At 38.3% G+C, this 22,209-nt stretch overlaps 1 protein-coding gene across 2 annotated transcripts in view; it reads left to right on the top strand.

The window, feature by feature from the left end:
• The window catches only part of EDEM3 (ER degradation enhancing alpha-mannosidase like protein 3), a 46,862-nt gene extending 26,748 nt beyond the window's left edge, over positions 1–20,114 (top strand). The window contains exons 14-20 of one of the 2 annotated variants that reach the window (XM_077823582.1): positions 1,048–1,213; positions 5,947–6,101; positions 7,388–7,541; positions 10,156–10,350; positions 11,252–11,417; positions 12,353–12,538; positions 16,211–20,114. In XM_077823582.1, the coding sequence (XP_077679708.1) occupies positions 1,048–1,213; positions 5,947–6,101; positions 7,388–7,541; positions 10,156–10,350; positions 11,252–11,417; positions 12,353–12,538; positions 16,211–16,617 (1,429 nt within the window). In that variant the 3' untranslated portion in view covers positions 16,618–20,114. Of the gene's footprint in view, positions 1–1,047; positions 1,214–5,946; positions 6,102–7,387; positions 7,542–10,155; positions 10,351–11,251; positions 11,418–12,254; positions 12,539–16,210 lie in introns of those variants that run through there. The other variant, XM_077823584.1, reaches the window with a different exon arrangement.
• The last annotated feature ends 2,095 nt before the right edge of the window (positions 20,115–22,209 follow it).

Raw genomic sequence — 22,209 nt, 5'->3', positions numbered from 1 at the left:
AACCCTCAGATTATGCATATTTGATGTTAATGGAATATGTGTAGTCTAATTGGCCTTAAAAACTTTCAAAATTCATAGCCTTAAATCATAACACTTCTGTAAAAAAGTGAAGACAGCCTATTCTGATATTTTCTTTATATATCTTTTTAATAAAACTGGATGATGGTTAAGTAGATTAAATTTGAAGCATATTTCATTTGAAAAATGTTGACTTCGGAATTCTCAAGCAGTATATTGTTATTGTAACACCACTTTTCCATTGAACTTTTTGAACTGTTATTTCTGTCTGTAAACAGTTTCCTCCTATTGGAATTCTGCAGTAATTGCAGCACTCAAGCAGGGCTCATAAGCTCAAAAGTTACTATCATTAAGTCTGCAGATTTGTCACAGCCTTTTTTATTAAACACAGAGCAGTCTCGGTAAATTTAGAACACCCTGTAAAGGCTGCGTCCCCTGCCTGAGCCCTGACACTGTGGGTTGGGAGGGGAGGACGCTGGCACTTTCCTGAGCCCCCTTCCCAGGGTGGAGCATCATTGGGAAGGGGGAATGCAGCATCGGGGGAATGCAGCCTGGATGCTGGAGCTTCCCCCAAGGAGAGAAGCCTCAGGGGGCACGGAGGGCTGAACGGTACCTCCCTCTGCCCTCTTTGGGCTGTGCTCTGTGCCCAGGTTCAGGCTCAGCGCAACCCAGTGCTGCTATTCAGCTCAGTCCAATATGGCGTGGCTGCCCTGCTTCCCTCCTTTCTCCGCATCATGACATAAAGGCACCTGAGCAGCGCTGCGACTGTGTGTGCCAGGTTATAGTACCCCAGAGTGGGGAGCTGAGCCCAGCCACCCAGGGCAGGATCTCCAACTGCGGGGAAGTCACGGGAAAAACAGGAATATGACCCTGTTTGACATTGTTTCCCACCATGACAAACCTGCAATGCTAAGTATCATTAACTGTTTGGAAATTGGGTATCCTGAGCATTTGTTTTACTGCCAATTTGGGAAATAGCACTGTTCTTAAGGCTGTCTTCTCTGTCTTCCCCCCTCCCTGGCCCCATAGAATGGACTCTTTCTTCCTGGCTGAGATGTTTAAATACCTTTACCTGCTCTTTGCTGATAAGGAAGACATGATTTTTGATATAGAAGATTATATCTTCACTACAGAGGCTCATCTGTTACCTCTTTGGCTCTCTACTACAAACCAAACAATGTCTAAGAAAAATACAGTGAGTGATCTTTTTAAACTTTTATCTGTTTTTAATACCACTTTAATGTGTTTTTACATGGAAAAATCAGGGTAAACGGTAAGTTTAAGCAATAAGATTTTTGACAAATATTTAATGCAAACTGTTTTATCATGACAGTAATTAGTGGCACCCATGCATATCGTCAATTTTTTCCATGATCAAACCTGTTTTTTAGGTATTTATAACTCAACCATAAAACCTTGCTCCGGGCTGGAACTTGGCAGAAAGGTGTCAGAACACATGTGCTTATAAAAAACAAACCAGTAAAACCCTAATTTTCAGTTTTTGTGTTCCCAATAAATAAATAAATAAATAAATACATTTTCTTGTTTTGTGGAGCTCAGATTTATTTCCTCTTTAAAAATACTTTAACCATAGCGTAGATTAAATTTGCCAAGTCATTTTTTATATTAAGGGAAAAATAAAATGCAGAGAGAGCTAGCCTGCTGACCTAGGATTTAGTACCTGGGAGGAAACCCAAGTTAGCTTTCCAGCTCTAGGGCCAGATCCTCAGCTGGTGTAAAATGTTGAAATCAGTTGAGCTATAGCAAATAGCAGAACTTGAGGCTCAGGCTCTTAGTCTCCTTCTCCCCCTTCTTCCTAACTGGGAACCTGTTGAAATAGCATACTCAGTCTCTGCTGGAAGTGGTAATGGTAATGTAGTCTAAACAGTACTTTTCTTGCCTTTTTCATTCTGACAGACTGATATTTCCAGCATCAGTAGCTCAATGGGCAGACTAAATAAACAGATGAGAAAGTGAACAGAGGATTTATCACCTAGGGATTCCCCCAATGTTAATCTGCCATTTTTTTGACTCGATGTGTGTTCACTCTTGGATAATTCTTAGTTAATCCCTTACTTAGCATTTTCTTACTTATTTACACAGCATGGCAATATGTACTATGAGGGTGAGACTTCTAAAGGCTCCCAAGTGTGCATTAACGTAGTGCTATTTGAAAGAGCACTACATTCATGTGTAATAGGGAACTTTTCGTTCATGACAGCAGACCAGTTAGTTAGTGTACAACACATTGATGTGCTTTAGAAATCACACTTGCCCACTGTGCACTGTAGACAAGACACTCAGTGTATGTTTACACTGTAATAAAAGACCCATGGCTGGCCTGGGGCCTGAACCACTACATTGCATTTTTATAGCCCAGCAGTCCAAGCCCCAAAAGCCTGTGTGAGGTTACCCAGGCTCTGAGACTTGGTGCCTATCTGACTAAGGCAAAGATAGAAAAACATCCCATTTAAAGCAGATGTCAGGAGCTTTTCTCTCAAGGAAGAAATTGTAAAATAGACACGAGGTTATTGTCAAGGTTCCTCCCCCACTCTGAACTCTAGGGTACAGATGTGGGGACCTGCATGAAAAACCTCCTAAGCTTATCTTTACCAGCTTAGGTCAAAACTTCCCCAAGGTACAAAAATATTCCACCCGTTGTCCTTGGATTGGCCGCTACCACCACCAAACTACTAATGGTTACTGGGGAAGAGCTGTTTGGACGTGTCTTTCCCCCCAAAATACTTCCCAAAACCTTGCACCCCACTTCCTGGACAAGGTTTGGTAAAAAGCCTCACCAATTTGCCTAGGTGACTACAGACCCAGACCCTTGGATCTTAAGAACAATGAACAATCCTCCCAACACTTGCACCTCCCCTTTCCTGGGAAATGTTGGATAAAAAGCCTCACCAATTTGCATAGGTGACCACAGACCCAACCCTTGGATCTGAGAACAATGAAAAAGCATTCAGTTTTCTTACAAGAAGACTTTTAATAAAAATAGAAGTAAATAGAAATAAAGAAATCCCCCCTGTAAAATCAGGATGGTAGATATCTTACAGGGTAATTAGATTCAAAAACATAGAGAATCCCTCTAGGCAAAACCTTAAGTTACAAAAAAGATACACAGACAGAAATAGTTATTCTATTCAGCACAATTCTTTTCTCAGCCATTTAAAGAAATCATAATCTAACACATACCTAGCTAGATTACTTACTAAAAGTTCTAAGACTCCATTCCTGGTCTATCCCCGGCAGAAACCAGCATATAGACAGACACACAGACCCTCTGTTTCTCTCCCTCCTCCCAGCTTTTGAAAGTATCTTGTCTCCTCATTGGTCATTTTGGTCAGGTGCCAGCGAGGTTACCTTTAGCTTCTTAACCCTTTACAGGTGAGAGGAGCTTTCCCCTGGCCAGGAGGGATTTCCAAGGGGTTTACCCTTCCCTTTATATTTATGACAGTTATTGAAACCAAAACACTGATCATTTTAGAATCATCTGGGTTGCAATAAAATGGGAGGGGAAAAAGGAACACCTCTTAATGGGCTGCATTGCTTATATTTATTTTAAGTACCATGTCAGCCACTTGAAATATTTGTGCCCTAGTGCATGATTAGCAAGGTGGCCTCCTGCTGTTTCACTATTTGATTTGATAGACGATAGTGGGGAAGCAGTTTTACGCGACCTTAGTGTGCAGACTTTTTTCCATGTACAGTAACTCCCCACTTAACTTGCTTAACGTTGTTTCGATCTTATGTCCCTGCTCCATTACAGAACATGCTCCATTTAAAGTTGTGCAATGTTTCGCTATAATGTCGTTTGGCTGCTTGCTTTGTCCACAGCTGGCAGCCCTCCATCAGCTCCCATATGCCCCCTCCCCCCCCCAAGAGCGCCTCCTGCCCGCCGGCAGACCCCACAGATCAGCGCCTTCCCCCTCTTCTCCCTGCTTCCTGCTGCGGCAATCAGCTGGCTTGCAGTGTTCAGGCAGGAGGGGGAGGAGCGAGGACTTGGCCCGCAGGCTCCCCTTCCCGCCCCTGCCTCTTGAACTCCGCAAACTGCAGAGGCAGGAGAGAGATGGGGGAAGCTGTGTGCTAAGTCCTTGCTCCTCCCCCCTCCCTCCTGCCCCCTGAATGTCGCAAGCCAGCTGATTGCCATGGGCAGAGGGGAGGAGCGAGGATGTGGTGTGCCTCCCTCCCCTGCCTCCTGCCTGCAGCAATCAGCTGGCTTGTGGTGTTCAGGAGGCAAAGGAAGACTGCATGCTGTGTCCTCGCTCCACCCCCCTCCCTCCTGAACGCTGCAAGCTGGCTGATTGCTGTGGGCAGGAGGCAGGGAAGGCAGGGGGGAAGAGCAAGGATGTGGTGTGCAGAGTAAAGGGAGAGGTGGGGGGAGAAGAAGAGGAACCTAACCCCCCCATTTACATTCATTCTTATGGGGAAATTGGATTCGCTTAACATCGTTTCACTTCGTCACATTTTTCAGGAACATAACTACAACGTTAAGTGAGGAGTTACTGTAGGTGGTTTGGCTCTATTTATTTTATGTTGGTCATACTTCTAAGAGAACAATTACTTTGTATGTAGTAACTTCTTCCAATAAAATAAGTAACAGCTTTGTTATGCTATAGCAACTTGAATATTTTTTCTGGAGCCTTTTTATACACCTTTAAATACTGGGTCTTAGAGAATTATTAATTATTGTTGATAAATAATTTTAAATGACTTTTCTCACAGGTGTGTTGTAAACAGATCGGTATTATACTCATTTTACAGATGGGAAAACTGGGCTGTAGTAAAGTTAAATGACTTGCCTGGGATCACCCAACAAGTCATTTGCAGAGCCAGGAACAGATACTAAACTATTATGCACTTCTTATGCGACAGTAAAATAAATAGTGGTATTTGCAAATGTTAAAAACTAATCTCTTCCTTTCAAAGGAAAACGAATGTCATTTGATTTATAGTTAAGGTCTGGTTTGAAATTAGGTGATATAGTTTTGCCACCCATAGGTTTAGTTGACTGTTGCTATATGGATTGTGAGGAGGAGACTCCTGGGATTGTTCCTATTGAAATATGTGAACAGGAAGCTATATGTGGCAATATAACCTTATTTATTAATGTTTAGTTTTATGGTTTCTTTGTGTCAAGTCATTTTAGGCAGCTCAGAAATCAATAAAGATATTTAACTGAACTGAACTGAGATGATCTCATGGAATATTCTTTAAAATAATCTGAGGCATGTCTTTTGACATAAAACAGGACAGTCCTAATGGTCTGGAGCTGCCACAGCCAAAATATAGGCACTATTAACTTTACACCTAAAGCAAAAAACAGTTTTCTCCTATCGGAAAGAACAAGAAGTTACATAGGGTGCTAGATGTTTGGTACAGCACGGCTTCAAAACTCCATTTACCAGTAGAGGGCCTAAATCCTTCAATTTCTGTAACTAGGTTTAAAAAAAACAAAAAACCTTCCAAAGAGGAACCAAGGCAGGACTGCATTTGAGTCTTCAGATACACATCTCTGGCGCCTTTGCCGCTGTTCATATCTTTGCCAAATTGCAGCAAAATAGAATCATGACCAACATCATTTGTTTCATTCTGATTGGGAATGCTATGAAGACAGACATGAGAGCTATTCAGAAAGGAAAATAATATAAAAATAGAGACTAGGGGAGAATTGGAATGTTAAAGGCTTCAACAACACTTAAAATTTTATACACATGCCAAGAAGCTAGCAAAAAAGCAGGCAAGTAAAAGTCTTACTATTCTTCACTAGTAATTGCAGTTGTATATACCTTCCTACCTTCAGTACTATGCTTTGTACACAATTAACTTTTGATGATGCAGTCTACTGTTTGATATTTTCTTTTGATAAGAAATTTAGAGTAATTGGGTTTCTTAATAGATAATCTGCTTTGTTCATTATAGACAACAGAATACATGGAGCTGGATGACAGTAACTTTGAGTGGACATGTCCGAACACCCAGATTCTCTTCCCAAATGACCCTATGTATGCTCAGAGTATCCGTGAACCTTTGAAAAATGTGGTGGATAAGAGCTGTCCTAGGGGCGTTGCCAGAGTGTAAGAAGCATGTTTTATATCCTCCGTTGCTAGGAATGGCCAGAAAATTGGCTGTCATTCAATTAAAAAACCCCCCAAAAACTAAACCCTCCACCCCCCAAAAAAACCAAGCCTCCCTATCTCCTCTGCATATGTTAGTCAGATATGCTTACTTTGTTCACAAGATGGTATTCCTTTTGGCCCTAAAGCTAGCTGCATTTCCTATCAGCGTTCAGCTAACTTCCAGCTGCAGTTGATTATGTAAGAGTAGATGGAGCTCAGCACAAATCACAGATCCTAAGTTGGGATTGCAGCAGTGCCAATTAGGAAAAAAAAAATCAATTTGTAAAGAACAAAGAGGATCTGAAATCACTGAGAATAAATAAGAAAATGAAGTTTCATTTTTATAATCAACTGAATAAACACTTTTCCTTGACTTTATTTTATTAATGCTGCTATAGATAATCTTGTATTTTATTTTAGGTGGTTCTGTAAAATTTGGAAAATATCTGCCTTTATATGACTACTGTAATTATGCAGGTGAAAATTAAGTGGGCTGAGTAACAGTTGCATTATATGCATCTGATGCTCAGTCTGTTAGGAAAACTGGCTTTTCTGGTTTTATTCAAATTTATTTTCATTTATTACCAAAATGCTGAACATTTAGAAATGATATTGAAGAGTGCTGGCTCACACTTTAATCAGATTGCTGATATATCAGTTTTACATTATCAACATTGCACTAGAAAATTTTTGGGCAAGTTCACAGCTTTTTAAAACAATTATAATTTTAAGGTAACATTTTACCAAGAGTTTTGTTTGCTAGAACTTTAATTTTCAGCTTGAGATACTCCAGTGGGATGCTCATACATTAGAAGATAGGAATAGGTTCTGATCATAGGCACCGACTTCCCTTCTTTCATGTGGGTGCTTGATCGCCCCTTCCCTGCCCCAACTCCATCCCCTCCCTGCCAATATTCCAACTCCTTCCCCATATCCCCACCCCCTCCCTGGAGCATGTCACATTCTCCTGCCCCCTGAGTGTGCTAATGCTGCCAAACAGCTGTTTGGCAGTGGCTGGATGAGAAACACTGGGAGGAGTGGGGATGTGCTTGGGAGGTAGAGGGGAGCTTGGCTGCTGGTGAGTGCTCCAGCCCTGTAGCACCCATGGAGTTGGTGCCTATGGTTTTGATGGCTTTGTATATATTATGTCTCTAGCTTTGCACACCTCTCATGTGTAAAACTGTTAGATATATTTTTTAACAAATGTACCAGGATGAAACTTTGATCCTTACCCTCTTTGGCAGAGAAGAGAGTTTTGGGAGTGGACCAAAACCGCCCCTGAGAGCCAGGGATTTCATGGCCAGTAACCCTGAGCATTTGGAGATACTGAAGAAGATGGGAGTCAGTTTGATTCACCTCAAAGATGGAAGAGTACAATTAGTGCAGCACGCAATTCAAGTAAGACCCACATATATTTTGTAGAAATCTTGGCCCATTGAAATCAGTAGAAAAATTCCCAATGACTGCAATAGGAGCAGATTTCATCCCTTGGTTTCACTCTATATCCACAGTTTGAGTTGCTTAATTTTAAAAAGAAGCTTTCAGCATACCTTTTTACCTTTCCTTTGTTGCTACATGTGAAAAATAACATTTTTAAACTAAAGTGTTTTTTGCCTCTTCAACTTTGTCTTGCAATTAAGTGCCATTATCTCCACTTGTTACAACCAGTGCCCCATTTATGTTTCAGCAAAAGACTTGGATAGGGCAACACCCACAGAAATTAATGTGAATTTTTATTGTAGTATTCATTTTCATATTTAGTTCAATCAGTAATCCTTGCATTTGTTTAATTGAGTATTACATGCAGTTTTTTGCTGTCTGTAAACTTAATTTGCAATGTGCTACAGTTTTGCATTAAACTCATAACAGCATAATAGAATTTGGGGGGGTGGGAAGCTGCAGATTTTGGCAGCTTGGACATTTGGCACCTGAAGCAAGTAAGCTTTACTAGCATGATCAGAGGTGCAGTTGTTAAGTGTCTGAATCTACAGCTGATAAGTTAACCAGCCCTCCAGCAAAGTTAAACTATTGTTTCAGGCTGGCTGCAGATTCAAGCAGACATCACTGCACGAGTTTGCATACAGGTCACATTTGGAAAGTTTTCTTTGCTGCCACTAAGAATAAAAACTTCTTTTTTTAAAAATGAATGCATAGATTGTGAGGCACAGATTTGGCAGTCCCTGAATTGTAGAAGATATGGTGCCCTAATTAAGACGTCATTGTAAGGAGAAGCTGGACTGAAGGAAAGAGCACTTGTTCGAACAAATCTAAAAATAGCACAGAAAAGGAGAAAAAAAGTAGTTTAGTTTAAAATTACAAATGTTTGTGCTTTAGGGTAAAAATTCCTCCTTCAAATAGCAAGATCATAAAATAAATCATTTTAAATGTGTGTTTCTAAAGCTCTAGTGTTTTAGTTAGATTGGCATCAAGCGTAGTTCTATTTTTCAGTTTTTATATAATAGAACAAAAGTATCTTTTTCAAACAGTACAGTCTTGGTACTACACATGTATGTGAATGGATTTTTTTCATTATAGTAAGAGAATGTAATATTTAAGACAAATATTAGCTTGATTGCTTCATAGTTAAGTCTCTCAGCATCCCAGACCTGCATCACTATCTAATATAGAATGTGATGTATATGCCATAAATAAATTGGTATTAAATAGACATCAATTTAATCTTCTTTTAAAGTGACCCTCTAGAAATTAAGTTTGTGTACGTAATGTATCATAGTAGCCCAAGGCTACATTTAAGATGGATGGTTTCAAATACATTTTTAAATACTTGGCACTTGCTGTATCATGGATTTAGAGTTTATAATCTTATACTTGGCCTTGTCAAAATTCACAAAAGCCCTGAGTCTGGAGCATAAAATTTATTTTCAGGATTAGAGAGAGAAACCAGAATGCTATCAAAATAATTACCCACTTTTGTAAAGTGAAAAATGTTAAAGGGCACATGAAAGGTGCTGTACAAATACATAAGTATTGTAATTATCAGATGATATTCTTTGGAAATACTCCAACATTAGGGTTTTGTCATACTGCTAGTCTTCAGTGTCATCCAGAAATTTCTAATTGGTGGTATTTCTAGTGTGATTTTTTGACCAACTGTGCGGCACAGAAATAATTCTAACTTATTTTTACCTTTCACGTGCCCTTTAACATTTTTCTGTTTATCTGATAAAGCATCAACAATGTGACTCTCTGCAAACAATATTTTATCTGAAGACTGCTTTAAAAGTATGGATTTACCACAAATTCCAGATCAGCAAAATAGCACATTCATGTATTTTACACAAGAGTCAAAATACACTACTTATTTACCTTAGACTTATTATATGTGGTCAAGTTGACTTTTTTTTTGTATATCTATTGCATTAGTATTTTTCTTTAGTTTAAATTTTAAAGAACACTTGTCAGTTGTTTTATTATAAACATAATTCTGTTACTGATAAAGGAAAAATTAGATGTTCAAGAATTTTTGGTTTTAATAGCTTGTGCTGTTTAACTTTGGCATTTCTCAGACTGGACAATGAGGATCAAGTCAGTTCCCATTTTGTTTAGATTTAACTTCAGGTTTTCTGCTGCAATACCTGAAAATAGACATAGCAGGGAAAGGTTTATTAGTTTAAAGACAACTCTTTCCATTGCAATTTAAAAATAATCAAACTTGTATAAACCAGAGATTTGGAAAAAATGAAATTTGTGACAGATTTGATAGATTCTTAAAGTATAATTAACAAAGAATTACATATAAAATACTACAAAACAGCTGATGGAAAGGTCATGGGTCTCTGGGAGCTAGACTTTAGAATGCAGTGCTCTCAATTACTTTTTCCTTCTCAGCCTGGTTGATTGGAGGCAATATTGGCAGATTCTGGAACAAGCCAGCTCTTTTTCCAGGAGGTTGGCTATAACCATGACCTTTGATGAATTCACCAGTGGCAGTAAAATTTTGGTTCTGCAAAATATTTAAGCCGCCACTTATCCTAATGTCTCTACTCCTTAGGCAGCAAGTTCACTTGATGCTGAAGATGGTTTGCGATTCATGCAGGAAATGATTGAACTATCCAGTCAGCAACAAAAAGAGCAGCAGCTACCCCCACGTGCTGTTCAAATTGTTTCCCACCCATTCTTTGGCAGGGTAGTATTGACAGCTGGGCCAGCACAATTTGGAATGGACCTATCCAAACACAGCGTAGGGGTATGTATAATGTGAAAATCTTTGGAACGTAGAACGTATGATTTGCTCTTGAATTTTATTTATTTGTGCTTTTTCTCTGTTTCATTGGTCTTAATTTTCTAGTATTGCATTTATTTCAAAATACTCAGCTAGCACTTAGATTTATAATAGACATTTAAAATAGTTAGAATTTTAGATTTTCTTTCTTCTGACTCAGACACCGCAGAGTTCAGTCTGTGTTTCCTTAGGCAACAGTCATGATTCAGCCTCCACATGCAGGTGCTCCAGTTGTTTTCTGAATGCTGTATGTGGAATATAACTCTTGCATCCTAGGGGGAGAGGCCAATGTAAGGGAAGAGAGCTTGTCAAGCTGCTAGGATTCAGCATGGCTGCCATTCATGGCTGCCAATTAACAACATTTTAAAAGTTTAATGAGAATTAGGCTCTCCTTAGCCCATCAGAAGTTCAGAGAAAGTGTCTTTCTAGATAAAGAGAAAATTACTTGTCCCCTGTGAAGTCAATGGCAAAACTCCCATTAACTTTAATGGGAGCAGGATTTCAGCCCACAGGGTATGCTCTAGATATGAAACAAAGTGTGCTCTCACATGGTTTGTGATATCTTAACCATAATTATTCTGTATTTTGTTGACTATACTTAAAAGGTTACAGATGTTGGCCCAGCATCTTATAATAGCCTTTTTGTTTGTACTATGTGAAAGCCAAATCAGTCCAAACTGTTCAAAGAAATTAGTTTAAAAATTGTTGATTAGACAACTTTTTTGAGAATCTGTCATAATAAAGATTCCATGATAAAGGTCCTGTAGTATGCTGGGAAACACGGGATGACTGGAAAAATTATAAAAGGTAGGAAACATTTACAGGTTTGACTCCAGTATTTTAAATCATTACATCTCTCAAACAGACAAGAGGATTTGTTGCAACCAGTAAACCTTACAATGGATGCTCGGAGATCACTAATCCTGAATCAGTGAAGGAGAAAATTGCTTTGATGCAGAGAGGCCAGTGCATGTTTGCTGAAAAGGCACGAAACATCCAAAAAGCTGGAGCAATAGGGGGCATTGTTATTGGTAAATAAAACTATCTTTTTTGTTTTGTACAACTGTAACCTGTGTTTTCCACAAGATTATTTAGATTATATATAAGCATATTTTCAAGGGTGGCAGGCATCTGTTACATTCTTGTGAGCAGTCAGCACAACAAGGTACAGAAATCCTGTTGTTGGAACAAAGGAGGTGTGTATACTTAATATCCTGCTTGCACAACAGAATGGAGCCAGACAGAAACCTACTAGTGGAGAAATTCAGTGAGGGGGTTTGTTCTGACAAATCAGAAGTTACGAATTAACTTTTGTTTGGAGCTGAATGTTGTAAAATGAAAGAATGGTTGTTCTTTCTCTAATCTTCATTTCCTAGTCTATGCTTTCCCAGCTAAGTTAGTAGTTCTAGAGAGGAATGTACCATTTACGTTCCTTATTAAAAGTTGAGTAACTGTGATTTCAGTACTGAAAATAGATAACTGATTAGTAGCAATCCTGAAATGATGTACATTGAGACCTTTTACATTCAGGAATGCATCTGCTCGTGAAATAGCTTTTTCCTTCTAGGTCCAGTACTGTTCTTGACTTTCCACAGCCAGGCAGGCAGGCATCCACCTTTTGAGGCAAATTGAAAATAAAAAATTAAAACTGCTGGACATGCCAAACAATATTGCCTCCCACCCACAAAGTCTCATCACCATCTCAGGCAAGCAAACAGAATTGAAATACATTCCCCCTTTTGACTTAACTTGCTTCTGTCCACTCAAACCTCTTCTTTGCTGTCTCCACCAGGAAATAAGGTTAGAAAATTGTAAATCTGGGGAATTCTAATTAAACTACAGCACATTTTCTGAAATTCCCACACCAGCTATTCAAGCTGCCTTTATCCTGTGTAATGAGAGAGCACCAATCCTGACCGACGTCCATAATGGAAAAGCTTGCTTACTCTGACCTTCTGTTGGCTAGATGACAATGAGGGAAGCAGCAGCGACACTGCTCCTTTATTCCAAATGGCTGGTGATGGAAAGAATACAGACGATATCAAAATCCCCATGCTCTTCCTGTTCAGCAAAGAAGGAAATATTATACTTGATGCAATCCGAGAATACGAGGCTGTAGAAGTGCTTCTTTCTGATAAAGCAAAAGACAGAGGTAAGGGTAAAGCCATTCGTGTCTTATAAAGATAAGTAATAATCTTTATCAGTTGGCATAATGTGAAATATAAAACAAACAATGGTTCTTATTTTCTACCTGAAAAAAATAAGTGAATTGGGATTGAGGTGAAAATTCTGTTTGACTTCCATAATTCTAGTTTGTTGAATTAGTTTCATTCAAACTGTAACCATCTCTTAGAATTTCCCAATACATGTCCAACTTATTTAACTTGAAACACTTTACACAAGGTCCCAAACAGAAAAAGTGAACGTTATAATTTTGCTGTTAACGAATTAGACTTGTAGTGCTACAACATGGTTGGGTTTATTTTTATTTAAGCCTCTGAAACCCTTTTTTCTTGGAAGAGCTTTTCATATTCTGCTTTGATATCTAGGCTGTGTGTGTTTCAGGGTACTGACTTGTAGATGTTTCTCAGTTCCAAGTGATGTTCTTCATATCTATAAAGATAGATCTGATTTTTCTCACTGCAAAGACTAGGCAGAAGTGGTTCTCATTGAGCATTTAATTTCAGAAAGGGGAACTACACAAAAATGAGGTAGTCAGTTAAATAGAAATTAAAAGGTACAGCACCAAAAGTAAAATCCCTGCAAACTGCATGGAAACTTTTTAAAGACACCATAGTAAAGGCTCAACTTAAGTGTATACCCCAAATTAAAAAACGTAGTAAGAGAACCAAAGAAGAGCCACCATAGCTAAACAACAAAGTAAAAAGAAGTGAGAGGGGGAAAAAGGCATCCTTTAAAAAGTGGAAGTTAAATCCTAGTGAGGAAAATAGTATAAAATCTGTCCCAGATTGAGGTGTCATTAGAGGTGGTTTTGGAACAAATTGATAAACTAAACAGTAATAATTCACCAGGACCTGATGGTATTCACCCAAGAGTTCTGAAGGAACTCAAATGTGAAATTGCAGGACTACTAACTGTAGTCTGTAACCTATCATTCAAATCAGCTTCTGTACCAAATACCAAATTTGAGGATAGCTAATGTGACGCAAATTTTTTAAAAGGGCTCTAAAGGTGACCCTGGCAACTACAGGCCAGTAAGCCTCACTTCAGTACTGGGCAAACTGGTTGAAACTATAGTAAAGCACAAAATTGTCAGACACATAGAGGAACATAATTTGTTGGGGAAGAGTCAACATGTTTTTTGTAAAGGGAAATTATGCCTCCCCAGTCTACTAGAATTCTGTGAGGGGGTCAACAAGCATAAGGACAAGGGGAATCCAGTGGATATATAGTGTATTTAGATTTTCAGAAAGCCTTTGACAAGATCCCTCACGAAAGGCACTTAAGCAATCCTGGGATAAGAGGGAAGGTCCTCTCATGGACTGGTAACTGGTTAAAAGATACAAAACAAAGGGTAGGAATAAATGGTCAGTTTTCATAATGGAGAGAGGTAAATAGTGGTGTCCCCCAGGGGTCTGTTCTGGGACCAGTCCTATTCAACATATTATAAATGATCTGGAAAAAGGAACAAACAGTGAGGTGGCAACATTTGCAGATGATACAAAACTACTCAAGATAGTTAAGTCCCAGGGAGACTGCGAAGAGCTACAAGAGGATCTCTCAAAACTGGGTGACTGGGCAACAAAATGGAAGATGAAATTCAGTGTTCATAAATGCAAAGTAATGCACATTGGAAAACAATCCACCTATACATATAAAATGATGGGATCGAAATTAGCTCTTACCACTCAAGAAAGTGATCTTGGACTCATTGTGGATAGTTCTCTGAAAACATCCACTCAATGTGCAGCAGCAGTCAAAAATAAACAATGTCGGGAATCATTAAGAAAGGGATAGATAATAGGACAGAAAATATCATATTGCCTCTATATAAATCCATTTTACGCCCACATCTTGAATTCTGCGTTCAGATGTGGTCGCCCCATCTCAAAAAAGATATATATTGGAATTGGAAAAGGTTCAGAAAGGGCAACCAAAATGATTAGGGTTATAGAAGGACTTCCATATGAGGAGAGATTAGTAAGACTGGGACTTTTAAAGAGACAACTAAGGGGGGAAATGATAGAGGTCTATAAAATCATGACTGGTGTGGAGAAAGTAAATAAAGAAGTGTTATTTACTCCTCATAACACAAGAACTAGGGGGTCGCCAAATGAAATTAATAGGCAGCAGGTTTAAAACAAAAGGAAGTATTTCTTCACACAACGCAAAGTCAAGCTGTGGAACTCTTTACCAGAGGATGTTGTGAAGTCAAAGACTATAACAGGGTTCAAAAAAGAACTAGATAAGTTCATGGAGGATAGGTCCATCAATGGCTATTAGCCAGAATGGTAGGGATGATGTCCCTAGCCTAGGTTTGCCGGAAACTGGGTATAGGCGACGGGATGGATCACATGATGATTACCTGTTCTGTTCATTCCCTCTGGGGCACCTGGCATTGGCCACTGTCAGAAGCAGGATACTGGACTAGATGGACCTTTGCTGTGATCCAGTATGGCCGTTCTTACGAGATTAAAGTTGCCAGCACCAGTAATTTTACATATTAATTATCCTGCTTGTGTGGCTCTATCCGTTCCATCAGCGTACATAGGGGATATTATTTCTAGACTCTTTTTTAACAAACTTTCCCGTTCCAGTAATACTGCTTTTTTTCAAACAGGATATTTGGGGAGCAGCATATGAACTTGAACTTCTCTAGTAAACTAATATTAGCACATTCATTTTCCCCCATCATATGTACAAAACTGAAACACAAAGTTACAGCACTTCTGGATTCCTCACATGGAATCTTGATGTCCATCTATTTATACCAATGGGTGAACTGTTCAAAGTAGTTCTTCGCTCTACTGGGGCAACTGCAGTATAAACAAACCAATCCTTCGCTTCCACCAAACAAGAGAATATTATGTGTTATGGATTTTTAATGCATATGTGCTTTCTCCCCTCCTTGTGCTACCATTGGAATTTCAGCAACAATATTTAAAGGTAAAATGATTCCAAACTACATTATTGATAGCAGTAAGTATCTTATATTAATAATCAAGTTATATACAGTTGAACTACCTAGCATTCTTAAAAACAGTTTCCTTTATTTAGCAGTGTCAGTTTTCTTTAGTTTTGAACATTTATGTAACTGAACCAGAAGAACCTTCTAACATTAATGTAATGGGGAGCCAAGGTAGGATGCAGATTTATGTATTAGTATGTCTGAATTTAAATTTAAAAGAATAGATCATAGCTTTGCCAGTTTATCAAATGAAGACCTTGTGACTGTACACACTACCTTTCATGGATCTTTGGGCTGCACTAAAGTCCAATTTTGTAATACAAGAGCCATGGTGGGCTGAACTGTACACTCATGATTAAGAGGCAGAAAACAGTGACATAAGAGCATTGCTAGGTAAGCCTGAAGAACCACTACAGATGCTAGTACCGTGAATTGACTAAACTTATGAGCAAATGATAAACTAACTTCACAGTTAAACAGTATTTGCAAAAGGCTTAATACACAGCACTCAAGGGACTAAGATTCTCCATACTAATAAAAATCTGAACCTTCATGAGGTCTGGAATAAGATCAAGGGAGACAATTGAAAATAAAATGTAAGTGTTCATTTCCTAGTGTATTTCAATTGCCTTTTGAAAGTACTTACAAAATTCTTTTTTCTTTTTTTAAATAAAGATCTGGAAATGGAAAACATGGACCAGAAGTCATCTGAAAATGATTCACATAAGCGGAGACCAGAAAAGACTTCAGCATCTGAGGACCTCAGCTTGGTCAGTCAAGAGCCTGAAGGAGAAGAAAGTTCTGATGTTACTCACCTCGATTCATTATCTCCTGTTGATGCAGACAGTGATAGCATTTCCATTTCAAACCAGGAGTCCTGTATCACAGAAATCCATGAGGCTATTGTTCAAGAGACAGAAAGTACAGAATTAGATAACAAGCCTCAGGAACAATCTCAGACTGAGAGAGATTCCAGCTCCAATGTTAATTGGGATAATAGAGTACAGCCTATGGAATCCATATTAGCAGATTGGAATGAAGATATAGAAGCATTTGAAATGATGGAAAAGGATGAACTATGACTTCTAATAACTTATTTGTGGATAAACAAAATGGTGAATTTGTTGGGTAAAAGTGAGGCCCTAATATCTAAGAATTAGAAATTGTTCAGTATTGTGATGAGCAACCAGGTTTCACCTGGATAATAGAAACCCAGCATGTGTTATAATTTATATGGTTTTAATTTTTCCTGTTTTGAAATGGGAATGTGCAATTGAACTGTTTGTATGGCTCTGTTGCATGGTGCTGTAATACAGGAGGTTTCATTCAGGGAATTAATCAGATTTCTGCATTCCAGGCTTCTGGAGAGCAGATTGCCTTGGCCTCTAGAAAGGTAGAAGTTGAATGTAATGGGATTAATACACCACTTGTTGGCTGGTTATGGCACTTGAAGGCAATAGTCAGAGGCTATTCTAGTTGAAGGTTCAGTTTCACTGATAAAGGCCTTTATGGAGAGAAATAGGTGCAACTGTGAGACATTTCCAGCTGTAATGTCTTTAAAACACAGCTAGAAACAGCTCAATTTGTCCTGACATTTATATCTTAATAAGATATAGCAGTGTTGCTCATCACTCCTTCCATCTGTTTTGAAGAATGTCCAAGATGACCTGGATTTTTCCTCTTCTGCTCTTATTTCAACTAGAGAGGCTGTATAAACCAAAGGTAATGTGCTGTATTAGGAAGCTCTCTTAGGAAAATTAAGAAAGCTTTGCTAACTAGAGGAGTAGTACATAAAGGTTCACAGTGATTATGAAGATTGTTACTTGAATTAAGGTAAATTGGGCAAAACATGTTTTAATACAATTTTTCCTTTTTGGCCTTCCATGCTTAAAGCTATCAAGCTTAAAACTACCCTAATATACAGAATTTAGCATTATTATTCTCTGAAAATTGAAATTCTCATCTGTTGAGTATCTATGACAATTTCTGTTTTCTCTACAAGATCTATATCTGTCAGCCTTAAATTTGTAACATTTTGGGCAAGAAAGCCAGTATCAATAGTGAAGTACAACTGTTTACCTTTAGCTGTTGGGTCCATAATTCAAAATTTAGTGATGTGAAGTCAAAGAATAATTGATATACTTCGTGGCATCTGGGTTTTTTTTTTTTTTTTTTTTAATACAGGTAAGCCTGGTTCCTAATTTATCATGTTTTCGGAAGTATCCTCTAATTAAACCACAAATCTGTTTAAGCAAACTAGAAGCAGTTAGCTTAACTGTGTCCAAATTAAAACTGCCAAAAATCTAGTTTAAGTTGATATATAGAGACGGGTTTTAGTTAATTATGGTTCAATTCAGTATTTAATTAATCTGTTTTTTCCTTTTCAAAGAGAGACTTAACACTGCCTATATCACGCACCAGACTAAAACTGAAAGTTTTTATATTTATATATAATCTTTATAATGGCAGACAGATGTATCCCTGTCTGAAGTGCACCTTTCATTTTACTGGTGAGATTAAAATGTGCCGAATATGCAAATGTCAATCAGTACAGCCATACTGTATTGTACTTGTGTATATTTATCTATGGTTTCAAGTCCCAGACGAATGTTGTATACATGTAATCTGACAGTGACACTTGCTCTCAAGAGTATCAAAATGCACAAGTACCTTTGAGAGCATGTTAGTCAATCATAATACTACACAGAAATTGAATGACAATTTAACTGAATAGAGATGTAGTTAACTTTGAGATAGTGAAGCAGTAGGGAACTAGTGAATAAGTGTCCTTTTAAAATGTAGTTTTAATTTCTTTGCACAAATAACTATGGAGGTTTGGGCTTAATATATTGGTACAGCGCTGAAGCTTAATACTTCATCATTTTAGACTGAGGGATTGATTTTAAAGGATGGGATTATTCCTCAAAATCTTCGAAGTGTCCTTTGTAACGGGTGCCCAGCTCATGCAATTGAGGCATGCCTGGTATGGCCACAGAATCCAGTGTGTGTTTTTCTGGGCAAAAGATGATATGACTGCAAGTGACCAGTTGCACCATATAGTTCAGAAATCTTAACTCTAAAAAGGAGTTAGATATTTCCAAATGTCAGAATCTGGTGCCACTAATAAGGGTTTTTATTCTAACTCTACTGGATGTAGGCTACACTAATAAAAGCTGCACAGGTTCTGTGGTTATATTCTCTAATCTCACCATGGAAGTACCTTCGTTTAGGTATTTTTAAGGATTGTATGTAAAGTGGTTTTCTGGTCATTACATTAGCAAAAGGTTTGTCAAATTAAATTTTTAATATGACAGCTATAGTTTTCAGTTCCTTCCTGCAGAAAGTGATTTAGTTTTTAATGCTAAAATTTGTCTTTAGAAACATTATTAGAAGTTGATGCTCTAATTCTCCCTGTCACCACAAGGTAATCATTTATGACTGACTAACCTTACATTAAGTGTAAGCACCGACACAACAGTTCTGACACAGGCACATTCCATCCTCTGAAGTGAGGGATTGTTAAGAGAATCCCTTGATATAATTTTTGAAGCATCTATTGTGTGGTGGTCTACCTCAGATAAATGTTGTCCCTTTTTTTGAGATTAGTTTAACTTTAACTTTACCTTTTTTAAGCGATTATGATGGCCATAGATCCATGGTTTACAGAACTGATTCAGGTAAAGTAGACCTTTTGGGGAAAAAAAGGATAAATTAGGGGACAATTTTATCCAGGTTTTTTCACTGTCTTTTTTCTAATAAAGATGGAAATAGACTTTAGTTTTAACCTCTTCATATCACTCTAAAAATACAATAAAAGTTTCTGTAACATGTTAATGCCATTTTAAAAAGCAAAAGGAATGTGTGATTGAACAGAAGATAATTTTGGAGAGGAGTAGAGTGTACTTTGCAAATTTTTAAAAACTTCTATTGTGCTTCGAGAATATTCCTCTTGCATCACTAAGTCAATATCATGTGTATATTTCCCTGCTCTGATTGTGCTATTTGGTTAACTAGAACACTGAAGAGTTTAGAATTCTTATTCCCTAATTTAATTCAAAGTAGCCAATTTAATATCTCCTTTGATGTTAAAGGAATATTCTCTATTTACACTTACTGTTTCATAATGAAGTTTTAAAATAAATTGAGCATTGTTTCTCCTCCTCCTCCCACCGTGGTTTTAGCTGAAGGCTTAGCTTTAGTCAGTGAAACAGTGTGTGGCGAGATTGTAGTGAATGTTAACAGGACACCTTATGCAAAGGCTTCAGTCAGAACATAAAAAAAAAACATTCTGTGAATGAAATATTGTATGTTTGGATTTTATAGGATTTTTTACCAGCCCAATTTACATCCATATATTTTCTTATGATGTAACTTATGAAATATCTAATAACAGGTGCTGTAATACTACTGTTGGGTTTTACTGTCTGGTGATAAGTGTATACAATATTTCTAAGAGCAACTGTGTACTGTGATGTAAAAGTCTGGGCTAAAATGTATATAATCCTTGTATATAATTGAGTACTGGATTATAATTGCTGATTGTAAAGATTTAATAAAATATGTAAATATTCTGGTCAAACTCCTTTAAGAATTGCCTGCATGATCCACATCTTGGCCTTCTGGAAAGCTTTACACATCATCCCTCACAGTATCAAAGGATATACAAGGAGTCATGGCCCATCACTCATTTCCTTCTGGCAGCCAGAGAAACTAATCACAACCTCCTCTAGCTGTTTAGTGCCATTGAGCTGTACATCTTCGAGTTTAAATAACTGCTTTAGTCTCAGTCCAGAGGGACTCAGTACTAGTGTGACTAATAAGGTATCATGTTGCACACGGTACCCTTCTATGGTGTGCACACACACATAGAGAGCTTCGCTTGTGCCAGGGAGATGCTCGGCAAAGGGCCTTGTGCTTTGTTGGCATAGACAGAGCAGGGACTCACCCCACCTCCCAAACCCAGGTCTCCTGCAAGTTTCTACAGAAGATAAATAGCCTCACATCTAGCCTGATTTGAGCAATGCAGGTAATTAAAACATTGGAACAACATGAGGTGGCGTCTCCAATCGCATGAAGACTCAGTCAAGATTGGATGTCTTTCTGGAAAGTATGCTTTAGGTCAACCACGGGCAATGGTCTTGATGTACGAAATACTAGGTAAAAGTCTATGGCCTGTATTATACAGACAGTAAGATCAAATGCTCATAATAGTTCATTCTGGCTGTTAACTGTGGTAATAGGCCCTGCACTTCTTTCTGAAGACTGAATCCTCAAGAGAGTAGGAACCTATTCCTCCTCCTGGCAGGATGCAGTGACCACCTCAGCTACTATCTCTCCTCTTAACTAGCCCTGAAAGATTTTGAAATCCTTAACCTACCTATCTACAGCATTATGCTTGAAACTGGCAGCTGTTCAGAGAAAACTCAGCCTGTTTGATTGATTGGCTGCTGTGACTCCAATCCTTCATTGAATGGTACCTTATCGTCATTAAACAGGCCAAAGACTTGGATGCATGGGGTATTCCAAATCTACTATGACCCACAAGTCTGCTCCTCATAGCAAGAATAGTTTCTAGGTAGAAAGGCTTATTTTTAAGCTATTAATGCATAGCATATTTCTAGCCTACTCACTTTTAAAAAGGCAGCATTCTACACTTGGACCTGAAATCCCTGCAGCTCTTTGAAGCCATGGCAGGTTTGTAAGTGCAATAGTTACCAAGAAGCTGTAATGCTTCTAGATAAACCCATGCTGCAAAATGAAAGATTCTCTACTGGGGCATCTGCAACCAGACTGAGCTTAGGTCTACTGTTGTTCCATCTCCTACTACTGACATAGTCCAGCCTACTGCAGATTCCTGTTTACGACTCCACTCTGTTCAGTGACAAGATTTCTCAAGAGGCTATGACATGCCATTCCATCTGTTCATAGATCCACACCTATAAGATTTAAGCCTACCCCTCAACACACTGATGAAACAAACCCTTTCAGGATAGCTCTCCATCCTCCGTTTTATTGACATCAGAGAGGAAGGTTATTAAGTTGATGGGTGTTCTCATGCACAATGTTCCCTGAGGATAAGATGACCTAACAGTCTCAACCTCCCAACCAAACCACAAGAATTACCAACAAAGACTAAGGCCAGGTTTACACTAGTGACTTACATTGGTATAACTATATCCTGCAGGGGTGTGAAAAATCCACAGCCCTACCAAGCTAACCCACAGTGCTGTCAACATAGCTACTGCCTCTTGTGCAGGTGGAGTAACTACAGTGATGGGAGAAGCTCTCCCATCAGCATTGGAGCATCTTCACTTAAAACGTTGCATTGGTGCAGCTGTCAGTGTAGACCTGCCCTAAACTACATAGCTTGTATGTCAAGAGTGCACTGAGCTATTATCTTAGTAGATTTTGTTCAATTAAAAAGTCCCCTTGTTTATTTGTAGTTTATGGGCATAAACCCATAGCTATGTAACACTGCATCAAGACATGTTACAATTTAAGGGGCTGATTAAGTGACAGTTCTCAAGCCACTGAGCCAAAGCAATTGCCACTAGAAGTGAGCAAATAATTTTTCAGTTTAGGGACCAACCAAAAGATCCCTTCTAAAAAAATTTGTTTTGGTAAGAAAAAAAAATGGTTTCAGAACTGAAAATTTCATTTCAGATCAAAACACA

This window comes from Eretmochelys imbricata, chromosome 8 (genome assembly GCF_965152235.1).
Source record: "Eretmochelys imbricata isolate rEreImb1 chromosome 8, rEreImb1.hap1, whole genome shotgun sequence".
NCBI lineage: Eukaryota > Metazoa > Chordata > Testudines > Cheloniidae > Eretmochelys > Eretmochelys imbricata.
Note: the sequence above shows the minus strand (reverse complement) of the source record. Positions and strands in the feature narration are given on the sequence as shown.